Here is a 10,993-nt window from a genome sequence, read left to right as displayed (position 1 = left end):
TCCACCCTAGATCACCAGGAAATTCCCAACCACAGTTGACAACCCTATGTGTATGTGCTTGTAGGAGGGGGGGACGGGGACATGTTCTTGACTGCAGAAGTAGAAAAGCCAGTCTCTGAGCTAGGCTGGCCAACCTCCAGGTAGTGTCTGCAGATCTCCTGGATGACTACTGATCTCCATGTGACAGAGATCCCTTGCCCTGTAAAATGGCTGCTTTGGGGTGAACTCTAGGACACTGGACCTCACTGCGGTCACTCTCCACCCCAAACGCTCCCCCCTCCAGGCTACACCCGCAAATCTCCAGGTCCTTCTAACCAAAGCTGGCAGCCTGATGAAGGCATACCTACTTGAGCGTGGGAAATAATCCTGTTCTTGACCATACAGCTAGTAAAGTCAGTCTCTGTGCCCACATGGTCGACGCACACCACCTTTTAATTCCTTTGCAGATGAATCTTTTCCTCTAGTTTTGCCGGACAGAAATGCCCCTGGGCATGGACATAAACTTTTTTGGGGGGACTGAGGGGTTCAAGCCACCCCCCCCCCCTCAAGTTTGTCATGGTTAAGAGTGGTGGCCTCTAATCTGGAGAACTGGCTTTGATTCTCCACTCCTCCCGCACATGCAGCCAGCTGGGTGACCTTGGGCCCATCCCTGTTCTCTCAGAGCTCTCAGCCCCATCTGCCTCACAGGGGTGTCTGTGGGGAGAGGGGAAGGATAGGGATTGCAGCCCCGTTGAGGCTCCTCTGGGTAGGAAGAACCAGGAGCCAGCACGTGGACCGGAAGTCGGGTCTTCCCCCTTGTTGCTCAGCTTGGCTTGTCAAAGTCAGTGGTGTCGACAACCGATCATTTGCCAGTGCCATCTTTTCGTATCCCAGGATCCCTGCTCCAAATATGAAAGTCTCTTTTTTAAATTGTCACAATTGTGTTGTGATGCAAATCCATAACAAAAATTCAGTGTTAGAAAGGCTGGGGCATTTTGGCCCCCGCCCCCCATTGTGATTCTCTCCATCGAAGATCAGCTCCACCCTTGCCCCAGTCTACAATGCTGTAACTTGCCTCGAGCCTTTGAGGGGAGGCGAGTAATAAATTTAAATCATCATCACCATCATCTTCTGCCTGGCAACATTTGCTGACTGGCTGAACAGAACCCTGCCTAATGACCACGACCACCATCGTCCCCACCAGTCCCGCCCCCGCCACACCTTGTCAGTATCGGCCTTGGGGTGAGAGGAGAGGATAGCAATGACTGAACCCAATGGTAGATCAAAGGCTGATTGACGTTCTGGTGCCGTTGAGCAAATCGTCAACCTGATGGCTGGGACCCCCAGGGATGATTGTACCTTTTACATCCGCTGTGTTCTTCTGGGCCATGCCTGTGGTTGATGGCCCATCTGGGGAGGAGGTGCACTGCGAGCAGGTGATGGTTTGGGCTTCCTGCAGTACATTTCCCAAAGAGGCTGCGGACCGAAAAAAGCAGCACAAACTGGTGGGAAAACTTTGGGCCATTTCGCACGGCTTCAAAATAGCACAATGGTTGCTAATTGGAAACGCTACTAATTTGCCATAACCCACGACATCGTAGACAATCTGCAACAGTCCTGAAACCGACCCGCAAAAAGCGCTTCGTTGTAGCGCTTCTAGGGGAATCCAGAAAAGTGGATTCACCCTCCGGATAGCGATACACTCCTGCAACCAATCTGCGACAATAGCGCTAAAGACTTGTGCGTTACCATTGTTGCGGGTTCTTCAAAGTCCCTCCTCTCGAGCCTCTCCTCCAAACTTCCGGCGAACTGTTCGCCATTTTTTTTTTCTCGGACCGAGCACAGATCAACGAGGCAACGAGACAGCGACTGGCTTTCTAGCACGATCACTTTCGGAAATTCTGCCCGGACACCACAATAGTATTTCAAAAGCACAGTAGCACACACCGTCACGTTCCCAACATTGGCCCAAAGCTTAAAACCCCGTCTACCTTCGGCCAGTACTAGCGGAGTCAACGTACAGGGAGCATTTTAAAAAACTTTCCTCTGAGTGTGCCAACGAACGTTCGCCGCTCGCAGTCTCCTGTTTAGATTAGTGGGGTTCAATAGATATGATTCGAGGTGATACCATGAGGGGCAGTTTATGTGTAGTGGGTCTTTGTGTGGTTCCGTGTACGTGGTTGTGCTTGGGTGCGGACAACCCCTTCCATCGGCGGCTAGACCTCCGGCAAGCGGAGTCGCCGTCCACCGTTCATTTTAAAAAACTTTCCTCTGAGCGTGCCAACGAACGTTCGCCAGTAACATGTCATTGATTTATGCTTTGGCTGGTGAATATTATTGGGGAACTGTCGCGTACCGCTGCACTTGCTCTCGGTTGAACACCGGCATGCGTTTTTGTAATGGCGGACATTTCAGTAAAATGGCTCCCGCTGCATGTACAAACTGCTCTTCTCGCGTGTAGACGAATCAGCGCATGCGAGAAGTCAAACAACAAGGGCGCTAATCTGGCCATTAGGGGCAGATCCTGTTCCCGCGCGAGGAGTTTTGAACGTGACATGTGACCTCATGTGGCCAATGTGCGTGTCCCCTACTGCCCTCCACCAATCAGGAGCCGGCTAGTCCCTTTGTCTTTGTGTGCGGGAAGGTATATGATCCGTTGCACCCTGCACCTCGCACCTCCATTTTGCTCAGCTACTCGCGAAGGCAGCATGGAATCTTCTTCACAAGCGTCGTCCGTCCAGGCAACCGGCAGGGGGCCAACATGGAGGGACGCGGAGATCAGGGACCTGATCGCGATTTTCTCGGAAGAGAAAATCCAGGACGCCTTCCAGTCCTCACACAGGAATCGGGAGGTGTTTGAGCAAGTGGCCATTAAGATGCGTGCCCTGGGCCACAACAGGACCGGCCTTGAATGCCGGTCAAAAACAAAGACCATGCGGGCGGAGTACATGCGGGCCGTGAACCACAATAAGGGTTCCGGCAACGCTAAAGTAACCTGCCCGTACTTCGAGGAGCAGCGCCCACTGTACGGCGACGGGGACGGAGCCGGCAGGCCGAAGCGTGTCGGGAGGAGCCTGAAGGTGGTTCGTAAGCCGGCTGCCCCGGTGGAGGAACCACCCGCTGAGGAGGATCCCGGTGAGGGCACCTCGTCCACCGTCCGGCCTCCACCCCCGGTCCAGCAATGAGGCGCGGACATGGTGACGCTGGACCTACTCGCCATCGCTCCTGGGGAGCCAGAAGAGATTCCTCAGCAGACGCCCCTTGCCTCCGGTAAGCACTTTTATTTTAATTTTATATTTAATTTCGAGCAAATGTGTGTTCTGACGTTTGGGAATCGTTTTCTCGTGTGTTCGTTGCAACGCATAATATGCTAGGATGTTTGTGGATTGCTTGCTATGGTGGCTTTTTAAAACGGTTATGTTTAACCCACAACCCAAAAAGTTTTGCAGCATGCCTCAGCCATAGGCCTTCTGCAGTACTGTAGCCACTACTTTGGGAGCATGCTGTGTGGTTCAGGTTGTATGCTTGCTCCTTTTTCACTATTGTATGCCGTGTGTTCGTTGCAATGCATAATATGCTAGCCTGTTTGTGGACTGCTTGCTATGGTGGCTTTTTAAAACGGTTATGTTTAACCAACAACCCAAAAAGTTTTGCAGCATGCCTCAGCCATAGGCCTTCTGCAGTACTGTAGCCACTACTTTGGGAGCATGCTGTGTGGTTCAGGTTGTATGCTTGCTCCTTTTTCACTATTTTCTGCTCTTGTCCACAGAGACACAGATGCCAGGGACGGGGCCCCTCGAGTCTCCAGCAGCGGTGGACGAGGACAGTGATCCTGGGGCATCAACAAACGTTGGTAAGTATCAGTTGCAATAAGGGGGGGGGGGTTTAACTGCTTTGTGCTTTTCTGTTTGTGCAGGGCAGCAGCACTGCTAAGAGACAGAAGAGAGTCCCTCTACGTTGCTGCTTTAGGGTTTGAAGCTTGCTTTGCCACACTTTGGTCCTAGATCTTTTTTTTTTCTTCTTCGCAGATTTCATACCCGGGACGCAGGAGGAGGAGGAGCGTGGGGTGGCTGGACCTCCTGCCCAGCGCAGGCGGATACAGATCCAAGATGGTGAGCGTGCATGAACTGTTCCTTTCGAGCCATGGCTGCAGGACAATGTCGCAAGCCACTAACCGTGTGCTCCCTTTTCATTGTTGTGAGTCTTGCTGTGAAAGTAGGCAAAGGAAAAAGCCCACCATGGGCAAACAAACACTAACCATATGCTCCCCGGGCATTGTTTAGAGTCTTGGTTTAACAATATGTAACCAAAAAAGGCCACCATGTGCACCAGGGTGGGTTTTGACTGTCTCGATGGTACTAACAGTTCTGTTTCTCATTTTTTGCCAACAGAGGTCCTTTCCGATGATGATGAGCCAGCCCTGGGTCCAGCCGGCTCACCACCTAGAGGTGCTCTCCAAGCAGAGGAGAGGCTTGCGAGGGAACGCGGCAGGCTGAGGCGCGTCTCCATCTTAACAAGCGTTGGAGAAAGGATCCTTGAGCACTGCCAGGAGGAGTCAAGGCGTGCCGCGGCCGCAGACCAAGCAATGCTCTCCCTCGTGGCCCAGGAGGGGAAAAAATTGCGGGCAATCCTTAGGGAGTCAAACCAATCCCTACGCGAAAGCGTGGAGGAGGTGAGACTGATAAGGAGACTGATGGAGAGGGCGGTCGTGGTAATGGAGACGGCCAACCCTCCTCAGATTACCGTACACGTCCCCCCCCCACCCACACCTACACCACCACCTCCAGCACCCACCCCACCGACCCCGTCTCAGAATGCCTCGACCCAAACTAGAAGGAGGACTGTTCTCGGGAAGAGAATAATAAAACCCGCGGACAAGTTCTCCCCCTCCTAGTTTGTCTATTTAACTTTATCTGTGTTTGCTGTTGTTTGTTTGTTAAATAAAGTTTATATTTTTGACTCTGTCTCTGTGTACCCTCTCTAGTGATTGTGTCTATTCTGGTACTGTTGTGTGGGTTGGAGGTTGGAGGGGTGTCAGTTAAAGGTGTTTTAGGAGTGTGGGGTGAAAGGTGTGCGAGTGTAAGGAGTCACACTGGAGTCTTTTCCAGAAAATTTGCAACAACATTTTATTTTCAAAAACAGTTCAACAGGGGAAAAAAATTAGGGAATGTAACTTGGACCCCCCCCCCCCCCCACCACCACCACCCTCCAGGAAAGCCAACTTTTTTAAAACAAATTTATAAATTTAACAGGGATAAAAAATTAGGGAATGAAACTTGGAGCCCCCCCCCCAACCCCTACCCCAAAACACAAACAGAAAACAACACTCAGGTCCCACCGCTCCCCTCACCAGCCCCTTCCATCTCCCTCACTCTTCTGCACAACCGTCCCATTGTTCCCCTGACTTTGCGGCGGAACAGGTCTTCGTCCTCCTTCTTCTTAACTGTGTGGGGAGGGAGAAAAAGTACACATTAGTGCCACACATATTTTCCAATTTTTGAGTTTACATGGATACACTTTTTATTGGCCTTAGCCACAGTGTGAGAAGAGTTGGGCAGTGGGGAACATAACCTACGTTATTCCGCCTCCCTCTGCTGCCTCTGCCTCTCCATCTCCCCTTTTAGGTCAGCCACTTCTGCCTCTAAGGATGTCACCCTGGCCTCCATGGCACGCATCCTTGCCTCCATAGTTTCTGCTATAGAAATCAAATAAAGAATTCAATCACACTTCAAATGGAAGCATCACAGCAGGCTCCCTTATGGCTCCATGGGGGTACACACACATGGCTCTCCCTCAAAGAAATAAAACTCTCACCTGCAGCCTGTCCTGAGGTGGAAGGTCCCTCTTCCTCCCCTTCCTCACGCTCAGGTAATTTTGCAAGTTTGGATGGTGATTGTGTGGCTGGGCGAAGAAAAAGAGAAATCATAAGTAAAAGCACACAAACCAAAGATGAAACACAGCTGATGGCCACACCACAATCAGAGCCAAATCGCATTACCAAAGTGGTTCTACAGTACTGGCGGGCTAAGTCAGAGGGGGTTGACAGCATCTTAATACTTTCTCGAATTTCATTGGGGACAGTAGGGGAAAGAGGCATCTAGACATTCCATGCATGCTTAAGGGTAAAACACAACGAGGGCAGCACTCACCCATATGCCTCCTCATCTCCAGGGGGGGCTTCCCAGCCTTCTCCCATATCTTGATCATCAGGTCGTGGAAGACCGTTCTCCCACTTGGCTGCGGGACCCCCCCCCCCCCCACTGTTCTAGACTGTTTAGGAAGTCCAGCTTCACCCTCTTAAATTTCGTCCGGACCTGCTCCCAGGTCCGGACGTAGCCCCTCTCCCTCAGCTTGGATGCCAACACCAGGTAAGCACCCTTGGTGTGGCAGTGGGTGCTGGCCATAAGGCGGCCAACACTTTTTGAATGGAGAACAAGCTCCAGAAGTGCCTCAGCCTCGGCGCGCTGCCAGAAGGAGCCCTTCCGTGGCTTCGGCATCTTCGGAATGACCGTTAGGGAACGAACATGCGTTGCTCCGATCGACCACCCCTATTTTAAATGTATCAAAGCTGCCCACCAATGAAATTATTCCTTGGAACATAAGTGGATTGATCCTCCAGTTTGACAGGGGTCGCCAATACTTCCTGGCTACCCGCCTCCCCAAACTTTCCCTGTTCTGCGCTTCCGTATTGTGTTTGTCAATTTCAGCGGGGAGTTAGCATTTAGGGCTGTCAAAGTGCTTTTGGACCAGAGAATCCCCGTTTTTTTGCTGGCTAAGTAGACAAACCGCACAAGACAAGGTTAAACAAAGAACATAAAACTTTATTTAACACCAGAGTAGAAAAAACAATCAAACATGCCTCCTGTTTCTGTAGATGTGGGTGGCTATAGCGTCCCGAACCTTGCACCCCTCCGCATAGATCCTTTTTTTCCTTGCTTCAGGGATGTCTTGTGTGTCCTCAAGGACTACAGGATCAGGTTCATCCACAGGGAAGGGGATGTTATGTCCCTTGTCCTCGCAGATGTTGTGCAAAATGACACATGCGATGATCAGCGGAGTCACATTGTCTATATGCACATGGAGTCGTGACATCAAGCAACGGAACCGTGACTTCAAACGTCCAAAGGCACGCTCCACTACATTCCTTGCCCGGGAGTGACTGAGGTTGTAGTGGCTCTGCACGTCTGTCCTTGGCCGCTTATAGGGAGTCATGAGCCAGCGGCGTAATGGGTAGGCTCCGTCCCCGAGCACCAACGCCGGCACACGCACACCCTCAATGGTGGCGGTGGGGTTTCCTGGAACAAAGACCCCTTCGTCCATGGCTTTCCTGAGGTTAGATTCCCTGAAAACAAGGGCATCATGCCTCCTGCCACTCCACCCCACCTCGGCATCTATAAACCGTCCGGAGAAGTCCACAGTTCCTTGCAGGAGAACAGAACAAAAGTCCTTCCTGTTCCCGTACTCCTTTATGCTCCCCCCGGGTGCACGGATAGGGATGTGGCTTCCATCGACGGCCGCAAAACAATGCGGGAATCCAAGCCTGGCAAACCCGTCCATACTCTGGAATAAGGGAAAAAACCATGGCATGTTAGCATGGGGTGCATCGCGTATTCGTTGCTCACCTGTCAAACAAGAAAAAAAAATTTAAAGGGAAAAGGGCATAGAATGACACTCACCACTCCAAGGTGGTCTCCGAGGCACACCACTTTGCTGAACAATTCCGCCTCCATGGCGAGGCAGAACTCCTTAAGGATATCGCCAACCGTTGTGACTCCGAGTCCGAATTGCTAGGCTACTGTCCGGAAGTACTGAGGGGTGGCCAAGTACCACAATGCGGCTGCCACCCTTTTTTCCACTGGAACGGGGCGCCGCATGCCAGTGACTTGCCTTTCCATGCGGCCACGTAGAGCCTCCACGAGTTCAAAAAATGTTCCCCTAGACATTCTAAAGTTGGCAATCCAGTGGTCATCATCCCAGCGAGACCACACAAAATTTTCCCACCAGTCAGAGGATCTTTCGTCCACCCAGAACTGTCTGGGGAACCGGACCTCTGCCAGAGCTTGCCAGTGCTTCTTTGCCGCCATGGTTGCCCGTAGAGAACGTCTTCTACTGGTGGTCATCGTTCCGGCAATACGTTCTCGGTAGTCCTCGATAGCAGCCCTCCTATGCCGCACGGTGGTATGGATTCGCTGGACTACCGCAAGCATCTGAGCCAACAATTGAAAAATAATCCTCTCCATTGCAACGTTAACCTGTGCTGCGGGCAGTAGGCTACGCAAACAAAGAGTGAGGCCGACCACGTGTCTGCCTAGGTGCATATAAGCAGGTAACCTGTGGGCGTGTACTGTGGGTGGGCATTAACCTATCAAACATATCAATGCATCAACCTCTGGTTCATAGAAAACAATAGAAAACACGTTCCAACAGCACCAATGATTTGACGATGACGCGTTGCTACGGGGTTTCCTGGTTTTTTGTTTTTTTTAAAGGGAACCCCGACAAGTCCGGCTTTAGGGTCGAGGTCAAAGGTGTGCCTGCAGTTTGATTGACGGGCACGGGAGGCCAGAAGCGCTAAAAAGGGACCTCCTTTGTAGCGATAAGACGGAGACCGGAAGCCTGTGGGTTACGAAAGTGACGAGAAGTGAAAGTGCTAAATTCCGCAAAAACTGCAGCTGTGCGTTACGGGCACAGCTAGTTACATTTCGCTAGTTAAAGTAGCGATTTCGCAAACAGCAACCAAATAGCCACTTTGAGCTCTGTGCGAAATGGCCCTTAGTCATCTCGGTTTGGAGCGATGACCAGTGGCTCTTGAACTTTCTGATGACAGGCAGCACGTTCCAGGAGGAGCTGGTTTCCGTGCTTCGAGGGAGGCTGGAGAGGCAGACCACTAACGTGGATGCCCCAGTCCTGGTCAAGAAGAGTGTGGAAGCAGCCACTGTCATTGTCACCTTTATTGGCATTCAAAAAAGTACAAGCCATAAGATCTTGGCAACCCAACAAAGGTTTCCATATAAATGTCAAATAAAACCAAACTCAAAATAGGAGAATTAACATGATGTAATGATAAAATTAGCTATAACTGACCCAGCTTTCACCAGAACTTTTGCAACAGCAGTAGCCATTCCAGGGTTGTAGTCATTCAGTAAAGGCTGGCATACCTTGTCTTTGTTCACCAAGCTCAGGTCACTGAACTGTTTCCTTTATTCCTGCGACGGTAGCGAGCGCCTCTTTGTAGATTTGTGCGTAGTTTCGCTCAGCTTGGGGACAATGTCCATGAATAGAAGGACACCGGAGACATCGGGCAGGCAGTGGCTTAGGACGGCACCGATCCTGTGTTGTGAGGCGTCACAGGACAAAACGACTGTCTGTGTCTCGTTGAAGTGTGCCAGTACACTGTCGGACATGAGAAGACGCTTGACTGAGTCGAAAGTGGCCTTCTGTTTGGGACCCCAGACCCAGGGGTCTTCTTGTCGAGAACACTGTGCAGAGGCTTTGCAACGGTGGCCTTGTAGGGCAGGAATGAGTGGTAAAAGTTCAGGAGGCCCAGGAAGGCTTGGAGGTCATGTTTCGTTTTCGATGGTGGCGCGTTCTGGATGGCCTTCACCTTGTCCCCAGTCGGGTGGACTCCTGCTGCATCGATGAAGAACATGAGGAACTCCACCTCGGGGACGCCCAGGCGGCATTTCTCTCACCTCACCTTCAACCCAGCCGCAGCGAAATGGCACAGGACCTCCCTGAACCGGCTGGTGAGTTCCAGGACTGTGCTCCCCGCCAGGAGGACGTCATCAAAATACGGAATCACCCCCAGAATTCCCTTGAGGAGATCTTCCATGAGGTTCTGGAAGATTCTGGGGGCGATGCTGACCCCGAACTGTAAGCGTTTGACTCTAAACGCCCATCGGTGGGTAACGATTGTCTGAGCCTCTGCTACTGCCCTGTTGACGGGCATTTGTTGATAGGCTTGAGCCAAGCTGAATCTGGCAAATACCTTGCCCCCTGCCAGCGATGCCAGGAGATGGCCGATTACCGGCACTGGGTATGCGTGTTGCTGTAGTGCCTTGTTCAGCATACATTTGTAGCCCACACAGATGCGGATGTCCCCATTCGGCTTGATGGGGGTCACGATTGGGGTTTCCCAGCATGCATTTGGCACGAGCTCCAGCACGCCTTGTGCCAGGAGCTTGTCCAGCTCTGCACCGATGTGGGACTTCAGGGCGAACCTCATTGTGGTCCCCCTGGGTCTCCTTGTCCCCATCGTCCTCACTCAGGTCCTCATGATGGACGGCGGTTGTAAGCTGTGCAACTGGTGGCGCCTCGTGGCCTCGGATGGCCCTGGCGCTACGGTTAGCGGCCTCAGCATCGGAGACGTCTTCCATCGCGTCTTTGAAGGTCAGCCCCTTCTTTCCAAACAACTGACACTGGGTGGCCTCGTCCCGGAGGCCGCACACAAAATGATCCTGGAGCGCCTCCTAGAGATTGGAGAACTGGCAGTCTCGGGCAAGGTTGCGGAGTATGGCGGTGAATTCAGCAATGGACTCTCCTTCCGCTGTCCTCGCTGGTAGAAGATATGCCGCCATGCGATCTCCCCTGGCTGTGGGTTGTAGTGCTCTTGGGGATGGCGGAGGATCTTAGTCCTGTGCTAAGTCAAACGTGGCGGCCCCGCACGTGCTCAGGAACACTGCCCGTCTCCTTGCTGCATCGGTGATGCCGTTGGCCGTGAGGAAGTTGCAGAAGCGCTTTTCATCGCTTCGCCATCGGTTGGGGCGGCTGGAGCTGAATGGCTCAATCTGCCCTAAGGTAGCCATGCTGCGGCGTGCGTCCTCTCTGCTTGCCGGCCCGGCTCGAGCCATTCCAGCTGGCGGAGGGTCCCCCCTTCAGGCGTCTGGGCTTCGCTCCAGTGGCCACAACACAGGTCGGGTGCTGCTGGATTCATGCTTTTAGCTGGCAGAGGACCCCCCTTGGATGGCAGGGCTCTGTCCAGATGCGTGCAGGAACAGCTTCGCTTCCCTTAGTA

At 52.4% G+C, this 10,993-nt stretch overlaps 1 protein-coding gene and 1 long non-coding RNA gene across 3 annotated transcripts in view; one reads left to right on the top strand and one right to left on the bottom strand.

The window, feature by feature from the left end:
* The first annotated feature begins 2,018 nt into the window (after positions 1-2,018).
* Positions 2,019-3,801, top strand: LOC143838953 (uncharacterized). Its single transcript, XM_077340844.1, has 2 exons — positions 2,019-3,249; positions 3,749-3,801. The coding sequence occupies exon 1, from the start codon at positions 2,628-2,630 to the stop codon at positions 3,162-3,164; it is 537 nt and encodes a 178-aa protein (XP_077196959.1). The 5' UTR covers positions 2,019-2,627; the 3' UTR covers positions 3,165-3,249; positions 3,749-3,801.
* A 1,530-nt stretch (positions 3,802-5,331) lies between these two features.
* The window catches only part of LOC143837105 (uncharacterized), a 29,836-nt gene continuing 24,174 nt past the window's right edge, over positions 5,332-10,993 (bottom strand). The window contains exons 5-7 of one of the 2 annotated variants that reach the window (XR_013230915.1): positions 5,794-5,880; positions 5,555-5,674; positions 5,332-5,422 (exon numbers count right to left, since the gene is read on the bottom strand). This is a non-coding gene — a long non-coding RNA (uncharacterized LOC143837105). The remainder of the gene's footprint in view (positions 5,423-5,554; positions 5,675-5,793; positions 5,881-10,993) is intronic. The other variant, XR_013230916.1, reaches the window with a different exon arrangement.

This window comes from Paroedura picta, chromosome 5 (genome assembly GCF_049243985.1).
Source record: "Paroedura picta isolate Pp20150507F chromosome 5, Ppicta_v3.0, whole genome shotgun sequence".
Classification (NCBI taxonomy): Eukaryota; Metazoa; Chordata; class Lepidosauria; order Squamata; family Gekkonidae; genus Paroedura; species Paroedura picta.
The sequence above is the reverse complement of the archived record's forward strand: the minus strand, read 5'-3'. Positions and strand labels throughout refer to the sequence as shown.

Coding starts and splice junctions, on each gene's coding strand:
- LOC143838953 (XM_077340844.1), top strand. CDS start 2,628: ATGATCCGTTGCACCCTGCACCTCGCACCTCCATTTTGCTCAGCTACT.